At 39.0% G+C, this 25,294-nt stretch overlaps 1 protein-coding gene across 2 annotated transcripts in view; it reads left to right on the top strand.

Annotated features, from left to right (window-relative positions):
• Positions 1-534: 534 nt before the first annotated feature.
• SNX13 (sorting nexin 13) overlaps positions 535-25,294 on the top strand; it is a gene marked incomplete at its 5' end in the record, with an annotated part of 138,397 nt that continues 113,637 nt past the window's right edge. The window contains one exon of one of the 2 annotated variants that reach the window (XM_082661480.1): positions 535-1,134. In XM_082661480.1, the coding sequence (XP_082517606.1) occupies positions 535-1,134 (600 nt within the window). The remainder of the gene's footprint in view (positions 1,135-25,294) is intronic. The other variant, XM_082661481.1, reaches the window with a different exon arrangement.

Raw genomic sequence — 25,294 nt, 5'->3', positions numbered from 1 at the left:
GTAACTTGCCTAGTGGCAGGTTCAGAAGGGTGTCAGTAACAGGGGCTTCTATGCACCCTGCGTTCCAGAGTTCAGTCCCATTTAAGTTAGGACTATTGACAATGACACGTGCTGAAATTTCCTCATCATGACACACACACACACACACACACACACGCACACACTGTATCAAGAAGCCAGTGAAGTTGTACGGACCGCAGTTAAAAAGTAAAATTGGCTTTACATTTTTTAGAGGTCTCTTAGGAAGAGCAAAACCAAGCCCTCATTGTTATACAGGTGCTGGCCAAACACCGAATCAGCGACACTCTGCTACGACCGGGGTAAAGCTGATATGCCTGTATCACTTCTACTACCTGTCGCGCACCCCAGAAGAGAAGACGCTGAGGACTGGTAAGGACAAAGGAAAGTTTCTGTCAAAGTTTAGAAGGAAAGAGGGGCTGAGCAGGGAGCACTTTCAGCTCATATTTAAGCCCCAGACAGTGGAGAAAGCCGAACATCCCCCTCCTGCTCTTGGGTCGCCGCGGGGCCGGAGATATGCGAGAGGGAAGTTTTTCTACTGGACATCTGCCGCCTTGTCCCCGAGACGCGCGAGGTCCGCAGCGCCATCCATGGAAGCCTCGGCCTCTGCCCTTCTCGCTGTACCCCAGGGCCGACCGACCCCGGCGTGCGGCGGAGGATCAGCTGCCGCCGCGGACGCGCGCGCGGACTCCCGGGCCGGCATCGCGCTGGGGCCTCTTCGCCCTCCCAGCGGTCCCAAGTCGGCCTCTGCGCTCTGCCCCAGGGCCCTTTCAGCCGGCGCCGATTGGGTCTCCGGCCACCCGCCTCCACTTCCCCTCGCGCCGGCGCTATGGCGACGGTCACGAGACGCCGGCTGCCCCTGCGCCCGCCAATGGGAGCGCACGTCGCGGGGAGACGCGGACGTCGCTCTTCCAAGATGGCGGCGCGTCCGTCGAGAGCTGCCGGGCCGGGGGGAAGCCAGCGAAGCCGAGTAAAGCCGCCGCCCGGGAGAGGACTGAAGGAGCTGTTGCCGCCGTTGGCGGCGGCTCAGGCAGTTTTCGCTGCTGCTACGGCTGTTGCCATGCGGCGAGGCTAGGAAGGAGCTCACTTCCCCGGGGTGTAATAATGTTAACAGAGGTAAGCGGCGACGGCGGCCAGTGTTTACCTGTGAGATGGGGAAGGGGCCGGCGCCTGCCGGTCGGATAACATTATTTCCGCCGCCTGCGGGCTCGACCCTTGGTAGCGGGCCCCGGGGCCCGAGTAGAGCGGGGATCCTACAAGTGCCCCCTGAAGAGGAGCTGTGCTGACTCAACAGTCCCGCCACCTCCGGCTGCCTGTGCCTCTTCTTTCGCAGTTGCCACTTGCTCGTCGCCCCTGGCACTGGTCTCCCTCCTGCCGTCGCTGTCTCCTAACTCGCCGCTCCCTTCGTGGCGTCCCCTTACACGCTGGTCTGTGGCAGTGTCGGTCTCTCCGCGTTGCTGCTGGTTCCTGTTCCCCTACGGTTTTCTCGAGGTCTCTCTCTTCGCGGGTCTCTGGCCTCCAGGGCCCTCCACCTCCAAGCTCGGTCAGCATCCTGGGTTTGTCACTGGGCCAGACCGGTTTGTTTCCCACCCCCTACCTTGACTGCTTCGTGAAGAGGACCTCTTTTTCTCAGGGGGATACTTCGATAGCCCAGTTACATCACCTCCCTCTCCCACACCCTGTCACCTTTCGCTTAAATCGTAGGAATCTGGAAGTTGAGTTTAGCATCTATCCTCTTGATTTGCTTAAGACTTCCTTGGTACTCTCAGTGGAACAGTTTTTTCCCTTGGTTCTGAAATGGAAGTAGGGCAACTATGACTAGCCAATCAATTTCCCTTTTCTAGTGCTTGATGACCATTGCAAAAAGCAGACTTTTTGAAGAAGTAGAGTTTGCCTTTACTAGCAGTACTTTAAGGGAAAGAACGAAATTGTTGTAAGTAGGTACTTGACCTAAGTTAACAGTTATGTGTTGTGGTATATGTTAGTGTGGGTGTCATTGAAGATAAATTCTGAAGCTTGTGGATTTGAGGAAATATCTTAGAAGCTATACTCACTTTAAGTCCTGTGAAGCTTCCAATGTCAGCTGTCACGGACTAGTTTGGGCATCTTTGTGGGCTGAACTAAGGATAGCAAACAATTTTAATGGGCAGTGAGAAGTATTCCTACTTGGGCTAACGAGGACATAAAAATGTTTGTAGATGAGTGGCTTTTGTTGTGTGAAAATGTGATAATAAAGGACTTGCCTTTCCAGCCTTATTAACTCTGAGGAACTTCATACTTTGGTATTTGTACTTAATAATCTGCACACAGCCTGGTGTAGGAGGGCCTGGTAAATACTTATTGGTTGATTTTTTAACTCATGAACTACTTATTTCTAGTAGTTTGTAGTTCACTTTATATTTCTGAATTCTACAGATTATTTTTTTCATTCCTGTAGTTAATTTTATTCCCATGGTTAATTTTATTCACAGAGATTATGGTATATCATAAGCTCTGTTGTCATTAGCAGTATTAGGTTAAAAAAAAAAGGCAAGTAGCAGAAGTTCTATTTTTACCTTTAGTGTGATATTTTGTTGGGAATAATTAGCCTTATAATAAATTTTCAGTGGTGTTGCTAATGTACAGTATTTTATGAGATAATCTTTTGGTTAAATTTGGCTTAGGTTAGCAGCCTTTGAAGAGTTGTACTGCTTTCACATGAACTCAGTGCTTGCTAGTAAAATGAGAGTCTTGATTTGGAAAGGCTGAACTTTCTAAGCTTCTGTATTTTATTTTATTTTATTTTATTTTATTTTTTGGCTGTGCCACGCGGCTTGCGGGATGTCAAATCCCTGACCAGGGATTGAACCCGGGCCACGGCAGTGAAAGCCGCGGAATACTAACCGCTAGGCCACCAGGGAACTCCCTGAAGCTTCTGTATTTTAAAATAATTTCATCTTTCAGTGAAATATTTTAAACAGTAAGTCAGTGATAGTAGTTAGATGTGCTTTATTGCTCTGTGTGTGTGTGTGTGTGTGTGTGTGTGTGTGTGTGCGTGTGCGCGCGCGTGCGTGCGTGCTGTGCGTAGCTTTTAAGTGATAGAGCCGGGATTCCAACCTGGGCAGTCTCTGCTGAGTTTATCATTAACCACTACACTGGATTACCTCTCCAAAGTAAGGCCCACATTAAATGGTACTTGGATCTCATCTGTGGTTGTGAGTAGTCATTTTATAGATGAGAAAACTGAAGCCCAGAGACTTATCCAAGGCCAAACAATTATTCGAAGCAAAGGTAAAACTAGAATCCCATCTCCTGACTCTCAGTATAGAACTCTGACCATTTTCCTCTCTATGGATAGTTTTCAGCTCTCTTGAGAGATTTTATTTTATTTATTTATTTTAATTTATCTTTCTTTTATTTATTTATTTTTGGCTGCATTGGGTCTTCGTTGCTGCGCGCAGGCTTTCTCTAGTTGCGGAGAGCGGGGGCTACTCTTTGTTGCGGTGCGCAGGCTTCTCATTGTGGCTTCTGTTGCGGAGCACGGGCTCTAGAGTGCAGGCTCAGTAGTTGTGGCACATGGGCTCAGTAGTTGTGGTTTGCGAGCTCTAGAGCGCAGGCTCAGTAGTTGCGGCGCACGGGCTTAGTTGCTCTGTGGCATGTGGGATCTTCCTGGACCAGGGCTTGAACCCGTGGCCCCTTGCATTGGCAGACGATTCTTAACCACTGCGCCACCAGGGAAGCCCCACCCATTCGTTTTTTTTAAATAGGAGTGAACTTCCACATATCAGACTTAGGGTATAGGATGTTTACCTGAGAACTTGTTTCAATTAATCTGAATTTTCACAACATTCAAATATAATGAAATATTTATTAGTGAATTTTCATTACACACACTTTAAAAAGCTACTGGGGTTATTATTTCTGAGCATGTATTATCATAGAGAACTAAAGTTATAGAAGACGTAGGAAAATATACTGAATTTGCACCACTGCTGTGGCATACTCTAGAGATTGTCTGTGCATAAAAACCAGTTACCAGCCTGTTGACACTTGTGCTTTCAAAAATAGTGAATAAAAATCGTACTTATTTAAACTTAGTAGTTGTTTGGGTTGTGTGTAAATGTGGAGCATTAGTAAATGTTACATAAAAATTGTAGTTGTGCTAAGTTATTTACATCTAGATTTATTGATTTTTTAATATATTAACATTCATTCTTGATTTTGTGGTTAACAAATATGGTACAGATGGGTAAGGCATAAACTGCTGTACTTTTAGAGGTCCCAGGTTAATAATTAAGGGAGTAAAATTTTGTAGTTCAAATAAATTTGGAAGATTTGCCTAACGGAAGTTAAAAAGGACTTCTTATAGCTTTTGATAGGTGATTTGCTGTCAAAGAATGTGTTAGAACTTGTGTCAAATTGCATAGAGACTGTGATGGTTAATTTTATGTGTCAACTTGATTGGCCTTGGGGTGCCACATTAAACATTATTTCTGGGTACCACCGTGATGGTGCAGCTGGATGAGGATGAGATTAGGATTTGAATTGGTGGGCTTGTTAAAGTAGATTGCTCTCCCCAGTGTGGGTGGGCACCATCCAATCTCTTGAGGGCCTGAGTAGAACAATAGGAAGAAAGAATTTGCCCCTTTTTTTTCTGCATCACTGTTTGAGCTGGGACATTTCATTTCATCTTCTCCTGCCCTTGGACTGGGATTTATACCGTCAGATCCCCAGATTCTCAGGCCTTTGGATTGAATTACACCACTGGCTTTCCTGGCTCTCCAGCTTGCAGACAGCAGATGGTGGGACTTCTCAGCTTCCATAATCTTGTGAGCCAGGCCCTCATAATAAATCTTAAAAAAATTTCCTATTGGTTCTGTTTCTCTGGATAACCCTGACGAATACAGATACTTACAGAGTTTCTTGTATTTCGCTTTGGGAAATCCTGAGATGTGATGAGTTGTGCATTAAGGGAGAGTCTTTGGACTTTCAGAGCTCTTTTTAAAGACACACACACACACTCTTGCCCATAGTAAGTGCTTAAGAAAAAATTATGACTTGATTTTGTTGGTTAATACATTAGTTAAGAGAAATACTCTTGGGGTGGGTTACTCCTTACATGACGTGAGCTCTTTCTTTCATTATTAGTTAATGACATTATAAAGGCTACTAACCAGAACAAGAAGCATAGGCCCATTGCTATTCAAAGGATGTTAAGAGGTGGGAAAGAGATTTTATAAGGGAAGAAGGACATTACTGTCTAGAATGAGGCTGGCTTGCCACTCTACATCTTTTGACAAGCCAAGTTGAGTATTGCCAACCATTTCTCAAGAATTCTAAAGGGCCTTTGTTTTATTTTCCTCCCACTGATTCCAGACTTTCAGAGAGCTTATAAATAAACTATATTTGTTTAGTATTTATTTTCATTATATTTTCTTATTCTAGCACGCATATACCGTTTTTTCATCACTTCTGATTATCAACTAGCTAGCTGGTTGACAGAATTGCAAACAAAAGCAAATGTGTGATTTTTTAGTTAAACTCTACAACTTTATATTAGATAAATGTAGGTCTTCCATTTGGCATTTCAGAATATTAAAATAGAGGTTTTAGATTTCCATAACCATCCTTGGGAGTCCTAGGTAGGGAGATACCAGTGTTCAGATGGATTGTTCCAAAGTTTGTTGACCAGTGTTTCATAGAAATTGATAAAAGTTTCTTAACTAGTCCACTGTGTTTAAAAGTTTTGCCTTAATTGCTACAAGTTTATAAAATTACTTTTATTTATTTGAGGAAATACGGAATTAAAGTACAGACGTTTGTAGTTTTAAAGGTACAAGGCATTGGTTTGTGAATCATAAGGCCACTGCAAAGTGTGTGGGTTTACATTTCTGTGTGTAGTAACTACCAGCACATGTATACACTTTTACAGATTATAAAGGGTGCTTTATCTGTTAATTTAATCACGTTATTAGATGTGCTCATGCTTATGTTTAGTGTCATTTCTAGTTTAACTGTGGAATAAAGAGTATTGTCTAGAGTAAAGAGAGAAAAAAAGGGGTATGCGAGGATGTTTGAAGTAGATTGTTTTAGGTGGATCAAGTAAGCTCTGTTAGCTGAGTAATAATGGAAAAGGAGGGAGCATGAGCTTCTGGAAGAGGAAGAAAACAGGTTCTATCATCGTTAAGAGTTTCCAATGCTGGCTACTCACTAATTAGCCATTTGGTGGCAAAGCTAAGTGACTTTATGGCATTCCTGAGTGAGGTTCTCAGGGTATGGTTTTTTAAATTGTGTTTTGAAATTCTGCGGTTTCACAGACCATCAAGTGCTCCCTCAGTTGATGGAACTCTAACATTGACTTTCTGAGTCAAGTTTAATTTTCATATTACAATGCCTTATATATTTGTGAGGAGGGGGAACTTTGAATTAAAGCAAGTGGACAGCTCTGTTTTATCATGTTAAAAAATGGTTGAAACTTGAGTAATAGGTTGAAGTCATGGTGATGCATACTTTGTCTATCAACTACCACAATAGTGAGGCTACACGAATATGACCTATATGTTAGGCATTTCTAAGGATGAGTCTTAACTTCACCACTTATTTATGATGTGACGTTGGGGAAGTTGTTTGAACTTTCTGACCCTTAGTTTCCTTCTTTGTGAAACTGGGATAATAATAGCACCTTCCTAGCTACTCTCACATTGTTATGAAGATCAAATAAAATGATAGGGAGTAAAATTCTTTGTAAACTGTCAATCATTATACAAATATTAGTGGTTAATACATCAGTTTTGTTCTCTATATGTCTTGCACTAATATGAATTCAGGTTCTAGGCTCCATAGCTTTATGGCTCACTAGCTTCTCAGTGGATCCCAAGAGAAAGAGGGTATCCCCTGGCCATTGGTGCAGTTACAGAGAGGCAGGGACTAGACTAAAAGAAGGGAAAGGAAAAAAAATAGACTGAGAGCATGTCTTGCCGAGTAATAATAAGGATAGCTTCTTGTGTGGTTGGTAAATTGATTCCAGAGAATTTCTGAAAGGGCAGTTCCAAAAAATATTTTGAAAAAGGTTACTTATTTGAGGGTTAGTAGTCATTTGTGTATACACAGTGTGAAATATTCGTGGGAAAAGAAATCCTTTATTTTTAATCAACCCTGGTAAATTATTAAAATCCTGGTCGATTCTTAAGAAATAAATTAATAAGTTCTTAATTCTTAATTGTTTAATACAATTTTTATAAGGCTTTGGTTGTAACTTGTACTAATGGAGATTAATTTTTGTGGATCACTTTGTTCACCAAACATAAATACCCCTACTCTGTGGTAGGCACATGCTAAGTTCTGGTGCTGCAGTTGTGTCTGACCTGAAACCTGCCCTCAGAAAATTCACTATCAGAGCTAACTGGTGCCACTTTGGCCATCATTCAGCTGAAGCTTTGAGGTCTTTTGTCAGAATAAAACAAATTACGTAATTAAAAGGTGAAAAATCAAGAGGAATAAAAGGTTGGAGAATGTAATTAAAAGGTAATTACTTGCATTTGCTTCAGTTAACTCCAGGTAAAACTACCAGTTTGGATGACATGGCTGCTCTAAAATGAGCTGCTTCTTACAACTGAAGAGTCAGCCCATTTCTACTGTCTCTCTTCGCTCCAAGCTAATTCACAGTGAGAAGTGGAAAAAAAAACACAAGAGAACAGAGGAGCAAAAAAAAAAAAAAAAAAGTGAATTTGTCTTTTGTTTTGTTTTTATGAAAAGACTCTTTATATCTCCTTAAGAGGTCTACCAGATTTTACTGAAAGACGTAGCTGAATTCCATTACCTTGGTAAAAGTAGTACTTGGTCCCTACCCCGTATGTTACATATTCCTGTATGTTACATATTCGTGTAAACTCCTGAATGTGCAGCTTACCATTGTATTCCCAGTGCCTGGAAGAGAGCTTCACGCTTAGTCCTCACTAAATATCTGTCAATAAAAGAATGTTGAATATTCCCTCCAGCAAAATGAAAGTAAAATTGAAAAATTACTAAGACAAAAATCGTCTTTGATAAATTTAAACTATCACATTAATTACCCTTCAAGGACTGGTTATTATCTCTGTCCATTAGGCTTTTTAAAATAGTACACTGTGGTTGAATACTATGTTTGGGATCACAAAACACGCACACAAAAGTTAGACCAAAAAAAAAAGGTGAACATTAAGCATTTAGTTAGAATGTAATTCTGTTTTAATTTTTCCTACAGAGAAGAATCTGATTAGATTGATGTTATTTTCATGTAACAAATCATAAATGCAAGAACAACTTGGATTTTATTTTGTGTTTTTACTACTTACTTTTTATGATTTCATTTGTATTCCTGAACTAGATAAACCTAAAGCTTTGTTTATAATAGTACAGTAATGCAGATTTTTGTGGTGCTTTGTTGAGTGTTTCGTGTTTGTATGACCTTTAATGTTGTCTCGAAGTTGCAAGTAAGAGTAAAAATTTAGTCATGAATTTCAAAAAGTTGGACATTTGGGGGGTACCTTTTCTAGGAGGGCAGCTGCTACCACGATCTCTTACCTAAAATACCTCTCAATGTCACTCTTAGAGCATTGTTAGATCATTTCACCCATCTATAATTCCACTGTATATTCAGAAATAATATGTACCAGAAAAGTTCAATAAAATAATTCTGCAGCTGGTTTAATGATCTTTCATTTAGTACCAGAGGCTCATATACAATCATCTGGAATAATTCACCATTGTTAGATTACTGCACTGTTTTCTCCAATTTCCTGAGGGACCTTTTAATTCTGATGCAGCTGTGAAATTCCTACGGTGAATCCTGTTTCGACCTTAGTTAGCCCTGCATTATTGGAGAGTCCTTGAATGTTACTCTATTTAAACCTGAATTGGTTTTGCTCTTGGAACCTGGAGCTATCTTTAGCCTGGCTGTGGTTTGGCAGGTGAGCGAGTCTGTGATTCTTTGTATTGTGACATCTTTTATTTTCAGGCCAGAGTTGTGTGACAACAGGATATGTATGGAGAATGGCTCTTGGATTCACGATCATTTGAGGCTTGGAAGTTATAAAACTGAAGTTGTACAGTTTTAATGGAAGAGTTAAGTCTGAAATAAAATTTCACCTCAGTTTAGTTATTACATAGATTTTGGGAAATAATGGTCTGATTTTAAGATACTATGATATTATGTATTATCTAATGTTTCTCCAAGTCATAATATTGTACTTTAGAATTTGTTCTTGATTTCTCTTCCTGAGATTATTTGAGGTGGCATTTTTTCTTCCTCAGAACTTTCCTCAGGGTGTTTAATCAGATCACAACTGTTAGTATAACTAGCTCCTTTAATGTCCAGTGTTAATTACTAACGTCATACACTTTTTCTTGAGTACTACCTAAGTACTCAACACTCAAACCGTTGAAATAGTCTAATCCTGGTAAGAGTTAGCAGAATAAGAGGAAGTGGTCTAGAGGGAGGTTGGCGACAACTTGAAAGGTGGAACACAACAAAGGTACAGAAAAAGAAACTGAAATAATGGACTTTACAAATAGTGGGTGTGTTGATTATATAAAAATTTTAGAAAAATCAATTAGGCTTAAGAATATTTTATAATTTATAAAAGCTCTACCAGTTAGTGTCTGATAGCTCAGAATATTCAAACAAATAATAGGCACTAATGCAAAATTTATAGAACTCCAGAAGTTAGTGAGATTGCCTTTGTACTGGGACTCAGAGTGTTAATCATCTCTATCTCTCTCTTCTCTCTCTCTCCCCCCAACCCTGCCACATATATATCTTCTAATCACAAATTGGACATTCTTAGTTTCTGAAGAAGAGTGTATGCTTTTGGTTAAGAGTGGCCGTTGGTGTCAGATTATTTGGATTTGAATCTGTTTTGTCACTTCAGAGTATTTTGACCTTAGAAAGTTATTAACCTTTTTGAGCCTCAGTTTTTTCATCTGTGTAACTTTTAAATTAATGATACCCTATAGGGTTGTTCTAAGTATTAAGTGAAATAACATGTTAAGTACTGCACACAGTATTTCCCACAATAAAACTCAAGAAATAACTAGATTTTAATTATTATTTCCTCAGAAGTAAATAACAAGTGGTTTATTTTTTATAACTTAGAATGTGTTTGAAGTTGTTTTTTGTATTTTGTCTTTGTTTTATTGAGGAAGTTTTAAAATGTCAAATTAAACAAAATAATCCCCTTTGATGCAGATGATCTAATTCTTCCCTTTCTCAGTTTTTATTAACTTTCTAAATTATGTATTGCACTAAGAGCTAGATCTAGACTAAATATCAGGAGGAAATCAAGAGAGGTGACACTTGTATACGGTGGTCATAACTAGAACTTTTGACTGAACAATAATTTCTTCTGCCCACTAAAGGTTTTACAGTAGATGAAGTGAAAGGGAAAAGTTGTAGTATAATCTCACATGCTTTAAAAAGATGCCAGTGTTGTGTAGTTTTCTGCTATGGGAAGTACTAAGGTTCTTGTCAATTTGATAAAGTTCTGTGTAAAGTAGCTCAGAATTTATTTAAGCTTTTCTCTTGAATTGTTCCTTTTTATATAGGGAATAGAAAGATGAGAAATGTTAAAATACTTTGTTTAAAAAAATTATGTAGTTAGCTTGATTGGTATTAGTATACTGTGTAGTAGGTTAAGAAAAAGACTTAGGGCTAAGTTATTACAAATAAGATTTGTACTTATACATCTAAATATGGGTATTAAGAATGTAAATTCAGTTCCTTTATTCAGGAGCTGCTTATCTGCATTCATGTAATAGTACAATACATTGTTATATTCAAAGAATGGAGTGTTGGGCTTCCCTGGTGGCGCAGTGGTTGAGAGTCTGCCTGCCAATGCAGGGGACGCGGGTTCGTGCCCCGGTCCGGGAAGATCCCACATGCTGCGGAGCGGCTGGGCCTGTGAGCCATGGCCGCTGAGCCTGCGCGTCCGGAGCCTGTGCTCCGCGATGGGAGAGGCCACAACAGTGAGAGGCCCGCGTACCGCAAAAAAAAAAAAAAAAAAAAGAGTGGAGTGTTCATGTGATAATAACATTTTAGTTAGCTGAAGATTATACCATCAAGGTCCTTTGTGGGTGAATCTGTGTCTGTCTCTATTTTCCTTACTATACTTATTTTTTCCCCCTTGTCGCTGTTGCTTTGTGGATGTGTTGATTTTTTCCCTCACCTCTTTTATTATTCTCCTCTATGTCTGTAGGCGTGCTTGCTTTCTCAGTTTTTTCCCCTAACCTTCACCCTTTCCTTCCCCCACCTCCAGCAAATTAAAGAGGCCACAATAATTTAACTTTTATTTTTTAAGTTATACTCCACTTAATGGGTTTAAAAATACTTTCCATTGCTTAAAAATTTAAAAGGCGAATGTATACAACAATTTGTATATATTTTTAAATAATACAGTTCAGTATAATTTCATTTTGTGATTGTATACCTCTTGTCTGAATTTATATTGATTAAAAAGCCTCATAATCTCTGAGTTAACAGAGAACAATGTTGAGCTTTATTTTTTATTGTGAATTAAGAGCATCTTGTAGTACTTTCAGGGTCATTGTTTTGATGTGGAGTTGTTACTGGACAGCCTTCAGGAACATGAAGGAAATTTGTTTGAACCTGTACCAAGTCTAGAATATACCTTGAAAGTTATCTGAATACTAATACCTACAAAATCTACACCAGATTCTTAAGGGGTACCAAGGACTAAGATATTAGTGTCAGTTTAGTTACTTCAGGTTTTTCTGATAAATTGAATTCTTTTTTTTTTTGTGGTACGCGGGCCTCTCACTGTTGTGGCCTCTCCCATTGCGGAGCACAGGCTCCAGACACGCAGGCTCAGCGGCCATGGCTCACGGGCCCAGCCGCTCCGCGGCACGTGGGATCTTACGGACCCGGGCACGAACCCGCGTCCCCTGCATTCGCAGGTGGACTCTCAACCACTGCACCACCAGGGAAGCCCAATAAATTGAGTTTTTAAATCTTAATAAATCACTTTTATTTGATTCCTTAGATATATGTGCAGAATTTTGCCCATCCCCCTCCATATCCTTTTTTTTAAAAAAGTCTACTTAAGAGTCGGTGTAAAATAATGGTTCAGGACATGCTTGAATTTTATTTTTTTTATTTTTTTTACTTTTTGGTATGCGGGCCTCTCACTGTTGCGGCCTCTCCTGTTGCGGAGCACAGGCTCTGGACGCACAGGCTCAGCAGCCATGGCTCATGGGCCAGCCGCTCCGCGGCATGTGGGATCTTCCCAGACCGGGGCACGAACCCGCATCCCCTGCATTGGCAGGCGGACTCTCAACCACTGCGCCACCAGGGAAGCCCTATTTTTTTTATTTTTAAAATTTATTTATTTATTTTTGTCTGCGTTGGGTTTTTGTTGCTGTGCATGGGCTTTCTCTAGTTGTGGCAAGTGGGGGCTGCTCTTCATTGCGGTGTGCGGGTTTCTCATTGTGGTGGCTTCTCTTGTTGCAGAGCACGGGCTCTAGGCGCGTGGGCTTCAGTAGCTGTGGCACTTGGGCTCAGTAGTTGTGGCTCGCAGACTCTAGAGCTCAGGCTCAGTAGTTGTGGCGCATGGGCTTAGTTGCTCCATGGCATGTGGGATCTTCCCGGACCAGGGCTTGAACCCATGTCCCCTGCACTGACAGGTGGACTCTTAATCACTGTGCCACCAGGGAAGCCCCATGCTTAAATTTTAAACCAAGTTCAGTTCATGGTCCACTTCTGTGACTTAGCTGTTTCCTCATCTATAGAATAGAGTTAGTAATATAACTTATGTCATAGAGTTGTGAGAATTAGAAATCTATATAAAGTGGTTAGCAAAGCACTAAACAGTTAATACTAACACTTAATACATCATGGCTCCTGCTGTTTCAGAGGATGCTCCTTTTCATAAGAAGAAAGGGAGAGGTAGGAGATTGGTGACAGTTCAGTGCTAGGCTGTGCTTTGAACATTTAACCCTGTTTACTGTAGTTTCCCCTTGTATTATATATTATGGGGAAAAGCAGAAGTTGAATTGTCAATATTGGGACTATTATTCTTGTATTGTTACAGTCTTATATGAATGAGGTGAAGGGGGGCCACTTATGAATATGGCCTGTTTTATCTTGCATTGCACTATTTAACTGCCGTAATAAAAGTTTTGTGTGCTGTAGTAGAGAACACTTTGGTAAATAACAGTCTTCTAATGTATAAACTAAATTCATTCTTTCTGATTCACTTTTGTAAAAGGAGCTTAAGGTGAATTGCTGTGTGACTGAGTTTATTTTTCAGTATGAGGTAATGATAGAGAATGACCTTGGTGTTTGAAGATTTTTTTAAAAATTATTTTTGGCTGCATTGGGTCTTCCTTGTTGCACGTGGGCTTTCTCTAGTTGCATAGAGTGGGGACTACTCTTAGCTGTGGTGCGTGGGCTTCTCATTACGGTGGCTTCTCTTGTTGCAGAGCACGGGCTCTAGGCGCGCGGGCTTCAGTAGCTGTGGCACGTGGGCTCAGTAGTTGTGGCTCGTGGGCTGAGCGCAGGTTCAGTAGTTGTGGTGCACAGGCTTAGTTGCTCTGTGGCATGTGAGTTCTTCCTGGACCAGGGCTCGAACCCGTGTCCCCTGCATTGGCAGGCGGATTCTTAACCACTGCGCCACCAGGGAAGCCCCTGAAGAGCTTTATGTACTTACTGTAATGTGGCTCAAATAGAGTGGGTAGGCTGTAGACAAATTATTGGGTTAGAAATGCCAAGTGCAATACTGTATTATATCAAAATAATAGATTTTATTTTAGTAGTATTAAAGTGACAGAATCTAAAGAGAACAAGATATTTATGGAACAGGAGGAGAATTATTGAGAAACCTGGGCATTCAACATTTTAATTTCCTTTTGATGTTTTCTTTCTGGCCTTGAAAAATATAGTGGAATAAAGCTTCCTTCCTCACTAAAATATTCCCGTAGTAGTTTCAAGAAATGTAATGAATTAGAACTCTGTTATTCAGAAAAAGAGCTTTTTAAAGGAATGATTTAAGTGTAATTTAAAAAATAATTTTTTGTTGTTAAATGTCTTAGAAGAAATACAAGTTTTAGTGTGTTTAATTATTTCTAAGAATATGATTAGAATTACAAGCAACATAATTTTCAGCCGTTTCAAAATTCTCACAAACTGTTGGTGGAAATCTAGTTTTTCTTTTCTTTATCCATATACATTGACCTAGGTACAGGAATAGCATAACCTGTGTTATCCCTCACAGGCATGTGGGATCTTCCTGGACCAGGGCTCGAACCCGTGTCCCCTGCATTGGCAGGCCGATTCTTAACCACTGCACCACCAGGGAAGTCCCTCCTCCTCTTTCTCATCCTCTTTCTCCTCTTCACTGTTGTGGATGATTATCTTGTGCATTAGGATGCTGTGTAGGATGCACACAGCAAAATCCTTAGCGTCTGTGATACCCACCCCCCATTTTGAGAACCATTAATGTCTCCATACATTGCTAAATGTTTCCTGGGGAAATAATTGCCCTTGGCTGAGAACCACTGCAGTAAAGATAGTGCCTTTTCTGCACTTTATCTCTTTAGATACTTATTTCTAGAATTGTTTTTATCTCGAATCTGTTTTGTTCCATTGATCTGTGTGTCTGGACTTTAGCCTCTTTTGCTTATTTATTTTACTTCTCTTTGTTGTTTAGTAAGTAGTAATTTAAAAAACAGCTTTATTGACATGTAATTTATATACCATTCATGAATACAGTTCAGTGGCTCTTAGTATGTTCACAGAGTTGTGCATCTGTTGCCACAGTAAGTTGTAGAACTCATTACCCTCAAACAGAAAAACCCTTACCCTTTAGCTGTCACTCCCAAATCTTCCCTGCTTTGAGCCCCAGGCTATCATCACAAGTCTGTCTCTATGGATTTGCCTGTTACAGACACTTTATATAAATGGAATCATACAGTGTGTGGTCTTTGTGACTGGCTTCTTGCACTTAACATGTTTTCAAGTTTCATATATATTGTAGCATGCATCAGTATTTCAAATTTCTTTTTATTGCCTAGTAATCCATTGTATAGAAACACCACATTTTGTGTATTCTTTCATTTATTGATGGATATTGGGTTATTTTCACTTTAGGGCTATTATCAATAATGCTGCTATGAACACTTTTTTGTATGGACATGTTTTCATTTCTCTAGGGTATATACTAAGAATGGAACTGCTGAATCATATGGTAACTCTATGTTTAACCTTTTGAGGAACTGTAAATTGTTTTCAGAAGTACTGCACTATTTTTATTCCCACCAGCAATATAGGAGGCTTCTAATTTCTCTGCATCCTCAAGAATATTTGTTATAATCTGTCTTTTTGATTATAGCCATCCGGTGGGTGAGAAGTGATATCTTGTAGTGTATTTGATTCGCATTTCCCTAATGTCTAATAATGTTGAACATTTTTTCATATGCTTTTTATGACCACTTATATTATCTTCTTTGGAGAAATGTGTACTCAAATCTTGTGCTCATTTTAAAATTAGATTATTTATTTCTTAGTTTTTATTTAATTTATTTTTATATACTTTTGGCTGTGTTGGGTCTTTGTTGCTGTGCGCAGGCTTTCTCTCTTTGCAGTGAGCGGGGGCTACTCTTTGTTGTGGTTCGCGGGTTTCTCATCGTGGTGGCTTCTTTTGTTGCGGAGCATGGGCTCTAGGCGCGTGGGCTTCTGTAATTGCAGCACACGGGCTCAGTAGTTGTGGTGCGCGGGCTCAGTAGTTGTGACGCACAGGCTTAGCTGCTCTGCAGCATGTGGGATCCTCCCATACCAGGGATCGAACCTGTGTTCCCTGTGTTGGCAGGCGGACTCCCAACTACTGCGCCATCAGGGAAGTCCTTCTTAGTTTTAACAGTTCTTTGTATATTCCAGGTAGAAGTTCATTATTAGGTATATGATTTACAAATATTTTTTCTCATTCTGTGGGTTGGCTTTTCATTTTCTTGAGGGTATCATTTGCAGCACAGCATTTAAAAATTTTGACATAGTCCAATTTATTTTTCTTTTGTTGACTGTGCTTTTTGTGTCAAAAATATTTAAATTTTGTAATATATTTTCTGTAATTAGCTTCAGGAAATGGTATCAAGGATCACATAAACAAGACAAACTAAATACATAAAAATAGAGCAGAAATTAAGCCATTATAGTTTTCCCCAACTTGAATTTTGAAAAAATAATTTTTTTCTTAAATTTTATTATCATATTTAGATATGTGTGTGTGTGTGTGTTGATAGAAGACTTTACTGAGAATTTGAGGGTGATGAGGCATTTGGTTTACATTGTAGCAGTGCTAGGTAATTAAAAACCGCTCTGCTCTGTAGTGGAGTAGCTAGCTACAGTAACCTAAAATTTTGCAGTGTTCCAATCCTCAGTTGCCATGCTTTGAGTGTTTTCATGGTTAACCGCACCCCCTAGAGGAGGAGGAATCCTCCAAAAGCAGAGACTATTTATTTCTAGTCCTGCCCTCTCTGTCTGTAATAATCTGTTTACCTTCTCCTGAATTCCTGGCTCTATTATTTCATGATTATTGGTGTGCTTATCCATTATTTTTTCTCCCGGCACATTCTGAGTCTCTGGGTCTTGACTTTGCAGATCCCTAACTAGGCCGGCTTATTCTTTCAGCAACACTACATGTCCAGGAATCACAGCTCAGTCATGATATTCTTGAGGATCATCTCTGATTATGGTCCCGCTGCCTCTTCATAGTCACTTGCAGCAATGTGTCTGCTCTCATCATCTCCACCTTCTTTTATACTTATTAACGTTTTAAAAATTTTATTTACTACCTAATTAAACTTTGACAATATACAAATACATATCTGTATTTTAAGATTTTCCAGTTCATTTTAAAGGTTATGTGTGTTAAGCTATTCCCTCGTTATTACCATAATTTGACCAATTGTTTTGTGTCGCTTTCTCAAACAAGATGTTAGTTTCATGTTTTTCACTTGCTGGAGTACAGATTTTATGACAGCCTTTTTGATCATTGCTTGATAGAAATAAACATCCATAATAGTGTATTCACGTAAACATTTTAAATGACTGTTAATTGAATGTAAATAAAATGAGTTAAGGATATGGTGTGTCTTTTGTAGGAAAAGTGGTATGTGTAATCTAAAAAGAATAAAGTATTATTTGCAATATATATTTTTAAAAAAGTTCATGCTGCTTGAAGAGTAAACCAGTGCAGAAGTGTATTTAGTAAGAAGTGAAAGTATTTGCTTTTTCTGTTTTAAAAGCAGTCTGGGTACATACTTCTATACCTTTCTTTATATTTAATACACGAGAGAAAATTTTCATTAAGTTAAAAAAATTACTCTTAAAAGTGGTGCTGTAAATTATCTTTTCCCACTTTTATAAGTTTCTCAAGTGTTTATCTAATTTTTCCAGTAGTGTTTATTGTTACACTTTATACTCCTGTCTTCTCCCCTTCCCTCTGCCATATAGATAGGTGCTCACTGAATTGATTTGACACAGAAACAAAGGGCAAGTGAAATTGAAGTATTAAGATGCCAATTAATGATAAGAAAGGAAGGTAATCTGGTGAAGATTATCACTAGGAAAAAATATTGATGTGTATATCACATTGATTTAGATGATTACTGAGAAGATCTGTGGATTCGATATATACTTATTCAGAGTATACTGGATGTGCCAGATGTTATACTTGTCAACAGGAATACATCAATGAATAAAGCATATACATTTTATGATCTCATGAGACTTAGGTATATGGTATATACAGGAAAATAAATAGACAGTGCCAACGTAATGTGATAAATGAAGATATTGGCAAGAGAGTGGTTGAAATGGTGAACTGTGGAGTCCAGTCTAGATAGGGAAGTGAATGCAGAAGTGGGCTAAGTAACGAGAAAGTAGAATTAAGTGTCTGCAATTCTGAATGATAACGAAAAATAGATGCAGTAGGTTTAACTAATTTAGAACTGGAAGATTGTGATCAGAGAGTAAGATAGTTAATTTTCACATTTCCCATTCAGAGAAGACAGGGTGATGAAGTCTGGAGTGTGGTCTTAAAGTGGCTAAAATGGACTTGCAGTGAATGTCGGTGGAGGTGAAATGCTTATGATATTAAAAGTAGAGTGTTGGGAGTTCCCTGTTGGTCTCGTGGTTAGGATTGGGCGCTTTCACTGCTGTGGCCCGGGTTCAATTCCTTGTTGGGGAACTGAGATCCCACAAGCTGCACGGCGTGGCCAAAAAAAAGAAAGAAAAAGAATGTTGGGTGGATGCATGTTGAAATAATTCAAGGTTATGTCGTACTTAGGACAGAAGCATGTCAAGGGTTTTGAGTGAATGATTAGTAGTGCCCTGGGGAGCAGTGGTTTGCACCTGTGACTGCATTTTGGAATCACTTGGGGAACTTTATAAACTACTAATGCTCTTACCCTAACTTTGCTGCACATTGGAAATTCTAATGGCTAGCTCCCATCCTCAGCTATTCAGATTTAATTTGTATGGGGTGTAACCTGGGCAGTGGGGCTTTAAAATGCCCCTGGGAATTCTAATGTGCAGCAATTGCACAGTGGCAGGGTTTTGGTTTTTTTGTTTTTTGCTTTTTACGGGAAACTGGCTGGGAGTTACGGTTAGGAACATGACCCTGCATCATGAAGTTGGAGTACATGATAAATGAAAGAATAAGCAACCTTTGAGAGTGAGGCAGGAGAAGCAGCTTTTACTTAAAGCAAACAGTGAAATTGTTGATGATATAGATCCGTTTACTTTTACCCTGGAGCAGAGTAAACCTAGAGGGAGGTTTTGGGAGGAAGGTAAGCAGTGGGAGGTTGGATAAAGGAGGAAAAAACAAGAACAGTACAGTGGTTAGAGTCCAGGAGAGGACTGATAACTGTAATAAATTTATCTTTTGGTAGTGACCAAAGATAACAGGGCATAGTGGGTTCATAATGAATCTGGAAAATACATTCTGCAGTCCCATGGTGGATGAAAGTTGGGAATTGGATGAGTGGCTCTCAGGAGTCAGTTTAAGACCTGGGGTTGAACTTAGTAGGAAGTCCTAGCTTTGTATTCTTCTCTTTGTTAAGGGGTTTGAATTGGTTGCATAAGATCCATGGAGAGGCCCAGAGTTTCATGCTGCTGTTCCACAGGCTCCTAGGTGAGTGGTTAGGGGCCTGGTCTCTTTTGTCCGGACACTGGCAGGAGGAGGCTGTGGAGTGTCAAGGCTTGGTTAGGTCTGCAGAGCATAGCTCTGCTCACTCGAGCGTGCTTGCTTGTGTGAGTTTGACACTTTGCTGTACCTAACAATGGCACAGCCTTTGCTGTTTCTTTACTTTTACACTTGATGCTTTTCAGGAACAATTTTAATTGCCCAATTCCAGATTTTTTTCAACATTGAAGAAATGGTATAGACTTAGAAACAGTGAAAAGGGACCTTGTATATTATTTACGCAAACTTCCCTTATTTATACGTTGGAATTTTATGCATAGAGAATTGAAGTCAGTTTCACAAAGAAACCATTCAACCTAAAGTATAAACTATATATGAGACTAGAAATTTATAATTGTTACACTGATTCAAATTTGTTGTCAGAATAAATTGGTTTACTGCAACTCATTTGATTAATTTGACATGTAACTTGATTTTTTTGCATTGTTAAACTTGGAAGATGAGAACATCAGATATCACTGTCAGTGGAGTGCAGAAAATTTATATTTCTTTTAAATTAAAGGAAGTGTTTTAAAGTATAATACTTGCAGAGTTCAAGAGCTACCCTAGTTATGCAAATGAACTGTGGAATTACTTTTGAATGATGAGTTCATTCAAAAACATTATGAAAAATTGTTAATAGATTTTTGGTCAGAATAGGGTAAGTAGTAAAGTAGTAAATTTGGTAATAGCCTGATGTAGAAATAAGAAAATTGTATGCTTAGTGGAAAATATACTTTTGCATAATTACAGTATATCATGTCAACTAGTAATTTAAACCCATATGCCCTTACTGAGCAAAATATATGTCCATGATTAAAGCTTTTGTACTTTTTTTTTTTTTTTTTTTTGTGGTACACAGGCCTCTCACTGTTGTGGCCTCTCCCGCTGTGGAGCACAGGCTCTGGACGCGCAGGCTCAGTGGCCATGGCTCACGGGCCCAGCTTTTTCGCGGCATGTGGGATCTTCCCGGACTGGGGCACGAACCCTTGTCCCCTGCATCGGCAGGTGGCCTCTCAACCACTGTGCCACCAGGGAAGCCCAAAGCTTTTGTACTTTTTAAAAGTAGATGATTTTGTATACAGTGACTTTATTTCACGTGTGTTTGAATTATGAAAGTAAAAGTAACTTTTTGAGGTTGTGACACCAAGCATATGATACCTATGATGGGTCATAGGGATTTAGGTTACATCAAAAGGATGCTTTTAACGCTGGGTTGTGACATGTATTTTTTTATATGTATCTTTTGTATTCATAGTTTTCAGATGTGCTTATTAGCAAAATGAAAACTGAGGAGCAATTATGCTAAATGGTGCTTGATTTCCTTTTCTCTTTTTGGATTGCATTCATTGATTTACCTATGTTTAGGTGGGTATGAATGGTTCTCATTTTTCTAAAAGTCAGTTGATATTTATTAAAAAACTCTGCACAGCTAGTCAGTTGTCTCAGTCATTTGTGGGGACATTTCATAGTTTAGTTTTGCCAATACAGATTTAGACTATTCATAGGAATGTTAATAAGATTTTTCTTTGGCTGTGGCAGCTGACATCATTTGGCTTAAATTTTCTAGGCCAAAATTATTTCTGCTCTACTGTATGGTGGTAAATTCTGATAACTCAGCTGAACATTTATTGTGTTAGAGTATATATCCAAAGCTGCTTCCTGAGGAAAATTTTGGCTTGCTTATGTGGCTTTAGTCTGCTAACTTGTAGAAGTAGCGTTGTGAGAACACTAGTTAGGCTCTTTAATTTTTATGGTTTACCTTATTTTTAGGTGTATATAGATTAACTCTAAATCGGAATATAGACTACCCACTTTCAGTGACCGCAGATTATATGATTCTCAGCACCTCTCAAAGCCTGAAAGAATTGATATTAGGGGAAAATGCCTGAGAGTTATTTAATCCAGTCTTTCTTTTAGATTCTCAAATTTCATCTATTTATTTGTTTATTTATAATTGTGGTTAACTTCTCTAATTTGTATCCTTGGATATAGCTTGACTACTAGAAAATTACAATCTTAGAACACATTAGTTTTACTTCTTGCAGAGTTGCCTTCATTGACGTGCCTTTTAATGTTTATGTCCACTTTCTTTAAAGTCATTAGGAGAAGCAATTTTGTTAAACTTTCTAATGACTTTCCTGTAAAACTTGCTGAGAACATAAACCAGTACTTCATGCTTTGTTTTTCAGATATATTCCTATATGATACAATTCTTTAAAAATTCAGAGCTGCAGATATAGAGCATCAGTTAATGAGAGGAAGCTTGGATATCATCTGTTCCCAACGCATTTACAGATGAAGAAATTGAGGCTCAGAGAGGTCAGCTATAAGTGGTTGGCCTACAACCTGGGTGTAGAAATTGTGTCTTCTAACAGCTGACCCAGTTTTTTTTTAAGTTTTCAAAACATTGAGGTGAAATTGACATAACGTAAAGTTACCGTTTTATAAGTGAACAATTTATTGGCATTTAGTACAATCACAATGTTGTGTAGCCACCACCTCTATATAGTTTCAGAACATTTTAATCACCCCGAATTACACTTGCTCCCCATTTTATTCTCGTCCCAGCCGTTGACAGCCACCTTTCTGCATTCTGTCTCTATGAATTTATCTTTTCTGTGTATTTCATATAAATGGAATCATACAGTATTTGACCATTTGTGCCTAGCTTCTTTCACTTAGCATAATGTGCTATCCGTGTTGTAGCATATATCAGTACTGCCTCATTCCTTTTTATGATTGTATAATAAATACTCTATTGTAAGTAGAGACCACAATTTGTTTATCCATTCATTCATTAGTGGACATTTGGGCTATTTTTATCTTTTGGCTATTGTGAATAGTGCTGCTGTGAACATGTATGTATATGTATTTGAGTTTTTAGGCTTTTTGGATATATACCTAGGAGTGAAATTTCTTGGTCATATGGTAATTGTATGTTTAAATTTTTGATTAACTGTCAAACCATTTTACATGGTGGCTGTACCATTTTACATAACCCCAGTTTTGTTTGTTTATTTGTTTCCCTTCTACTCTCCTATGTAAGATCATGGTGACTTGAAAAAGAAAATGAGCCAAAGATCAGTTTGTTGTTGTTGTTGTTGTTTTAGGATATCAACTCTTATTTAGTACATTTTATACAGTAGATTTTTCAAACGGGTTTGTTTATCTTTGTTCCAGTGGTTTATTTGTTTATTGAATATGATTTTGCTTTGTTCATGTCATTCAAACTGAAGTGAAGTTGTGCTCCTTCATTTCTTTTCTCTCACTCTATTTATGTTCATAGAACCCAGAGAACGGTTTTAGAGGTCTAAGTAAATGTAAATCTCCCTACTGTGCAAGATAAAATGAAAATAATGAAAAAGAAAAAATAGGGGGAAACAGTAACACAAATAGTCTTGGGAACCTTCAAGAAGTTATTTTTAGGTTTTAACTGACTTTAGTGCAGGTCACATTTCTTTGTCTTCTACTTTTGCCAAGGGTTTGGGAATTGTTTTTTGAGTCTCTTTACATTTGGGGGCCATCCTATCACTGTAACATCTTTATGAAAATAGTGCCTTGTATTATACTTGATAAATGGATACTGTAGAAAATTTAAAGTAAATGGTTTAAGATAGGTTAAATAGTCATCAGATATCTGAGGTTTTTTAGATAAGGCTAATTTTGATTTAGTTTGGACTAAATAATGACCTTCTGACATTACTGAAGTCTGCCTATTTCTTTCAATATTTCATTTTTTAATTTGTTTTTTATCATAAAATGACCCTCACTAAATTATGTTTGCCAAGAAAGAAAAAAATGTTAAGAAGCTAATGTCAGCTCTGGAAGATCTAATTGAGTTCTTCTGTTAACAGAGAAAACAGTATAAACTTACATCTTTAGTACTGAGGAAAGAATCTGAAGGTCATTATTTTTATTTCTTTAGTTTTAGAAGATAGAGACCTACTAAAAGGTACATAGAATGCATTTAGCTTTTTGAAAAGTGTTAGGTATGGTAGACTTTTTTTTTTTTTTTTAAGGATGTAAGGCACAGAGGAATTCTGGAATAATCCCTTAGTCGACAAGAATTTTATTATAAGGTAGTGGTGAAATCAGTGAAAGAAGAGCCTTATTAGATAGCCAGACTTCACAATACAACAGAAACGGCTGCCTTGCATGGTTTCAGATAGATTGAGATGTAGACTGGAGTTATGGATACAACACATATCTGGCCACCAGAAGGTCATGTACAATATATATAATACAGATCTAGCTACGTGGGTAACCTGTGACACTCCTAGCATTAGGCTTTTATAAGTGCCTGTGCTGGTGCTGTGCCATCCTGAGTGACTCTGTTACTGCGTCACTGCTGCTTTTATTCCCATCACCATCAACTGACAGCCCCAAGAGAAGACTTTATTGGCCAGATCAGAGTCACCATTTACTCTGGGTTACCTATATTATTTGATAGAGCTATTTTGTCAGGCTGTCTAACAGACCAGTAAACCAGCCTTAGAAGTCCACCCTTGTAACTGTGGCCCAGTGTGGTGGGAGTCATTCTTATAATTCAGAGCATGGTGATCTGTACTTAAGGAGTCCCTCAGAAGATGGTTTAAACCATAGTAGGTAGGCATTTTTAAGAAGTCCAAGAAGGGAGGCAGTGTAGTAGATGAATACTTTGTCCTGAACGGCAGGTTCATATTTTCACATAGGTACTACATTTTTCTTCGAGTACTGCTTTTTGAATTTCTGGTAGCCTTAGTGATGATCTCAGTAGAAAAATAATTTATTACATATAATCCAGTTAAGCGTTTTAGGAAAGAGCCCTTTTATACTCCAAGTTAACATTCTTCTTGCAGTTACAGAAATTCACAAAAGACTTCCAGAGTTGCACTGACTATATCTTTGAATTTGTTGTATATACACATACACACACCCCTCATACTATCATCTCAAGTTAATTTTTAAGCCATTTAAGTATATATAAGAAGTCTATCATCCACTTCCTTTTAGAAGTGAGTAAACAAAGGTTGAGAGACATTTTGATTGCTCAGGTTCACATGATCTTTGAGCAGAGCTAGGAGTAGAAACCAGCTAGGATTAGAATTCCTAACTACTTTTTTTTTTTTTTTTTTTTGCGTTACGCGGGCCTCTCACTGTTGTGGCCTCTACCGTTGCGGAGCACAGGCTCTGGACGCGCAGGCTCAGCGGCCATGGCTCACGGGCCCAGCCGCTCCGTGGCATGTGGGATCTTCCCGGACCGGGGCACGAACCTGTGTCCCTTGCATCGGCAGGCAGACTCTCAACCACTGCGCCACCAGGGAAGCCCGTCTCATTTTTTTTAGATGACTAATCAATTCTGATTCTATGTATTAGTAGTCCTGAGGATTCCCTTGAAAATAACTTGTATCACTATATCCATTTGCTTGCTGTCTGTCTTCACTTGAGATCTGTATGTATCTTTGCTCGGAACATGTCCCATACTGAACTTCACTTCTTCATCCACAAAGCAAAACAACAAACTTACCATCCCCCAGCCTTCTTTCTTGTATCTTGTTTGGAGTGACTAGTTGTTCAGCCAGATACTACTCAAGCTTAAAGAGCTGTGATGATGGCTCTTTGTCATGCCCCATGCAATCTATTGATCTATTGGTTGGTCATCTCGATATCTCTCCACTATGCAGACATGTGTTCATCCCCACTACTTCTGACCTGTTTCTGGCTTTTAGATAGTATGACTGTAATTGCTTTTCATAGGTTTTCCTGCCTATTTCAAATCGTGCACATAATTGATAGAATGGTTTAACTTGAACATTCCATATGCTTCTCACAATCTACCTTTTAAAAACAACCTTCAGTGCCTTCCCCATGGGACCCTCTTTCTTGCTTCAATGCCCACTCCTGTTGTCTTCTCTTTATCAGTTGCCCTCTTCTTCACCTGGCTGAGTCCTGTTATCCTCTGAAATTAATCTTAGGTGTTACCTTTTTCAGGACGCTTCCTCTGATTTGCTGCCCCTCCTCCCCTTCGGGCTGGGTCAGATTACCTGCTCCTTCTTTTTAGAGCCTTGTAATAGCTGATGCAT

The sequence above is a fragment of the Grampus griseus genome (assembly GCF_964374135.1).
Source record: "Grampus griseus genome assembly, chromosome: 9".
Classification (NCBI taxonomy): domain Eukaryota; kingdom Metazoa; phylum Chordata; class Mammalia; order Artiodactyla; family Delphinidae; genus Grampus; species Grampus griseus.
Note: the sequence above shows the minus strand (reverse complement) of the source record. Positions and strands in the feature narration are given on the sequence as shown.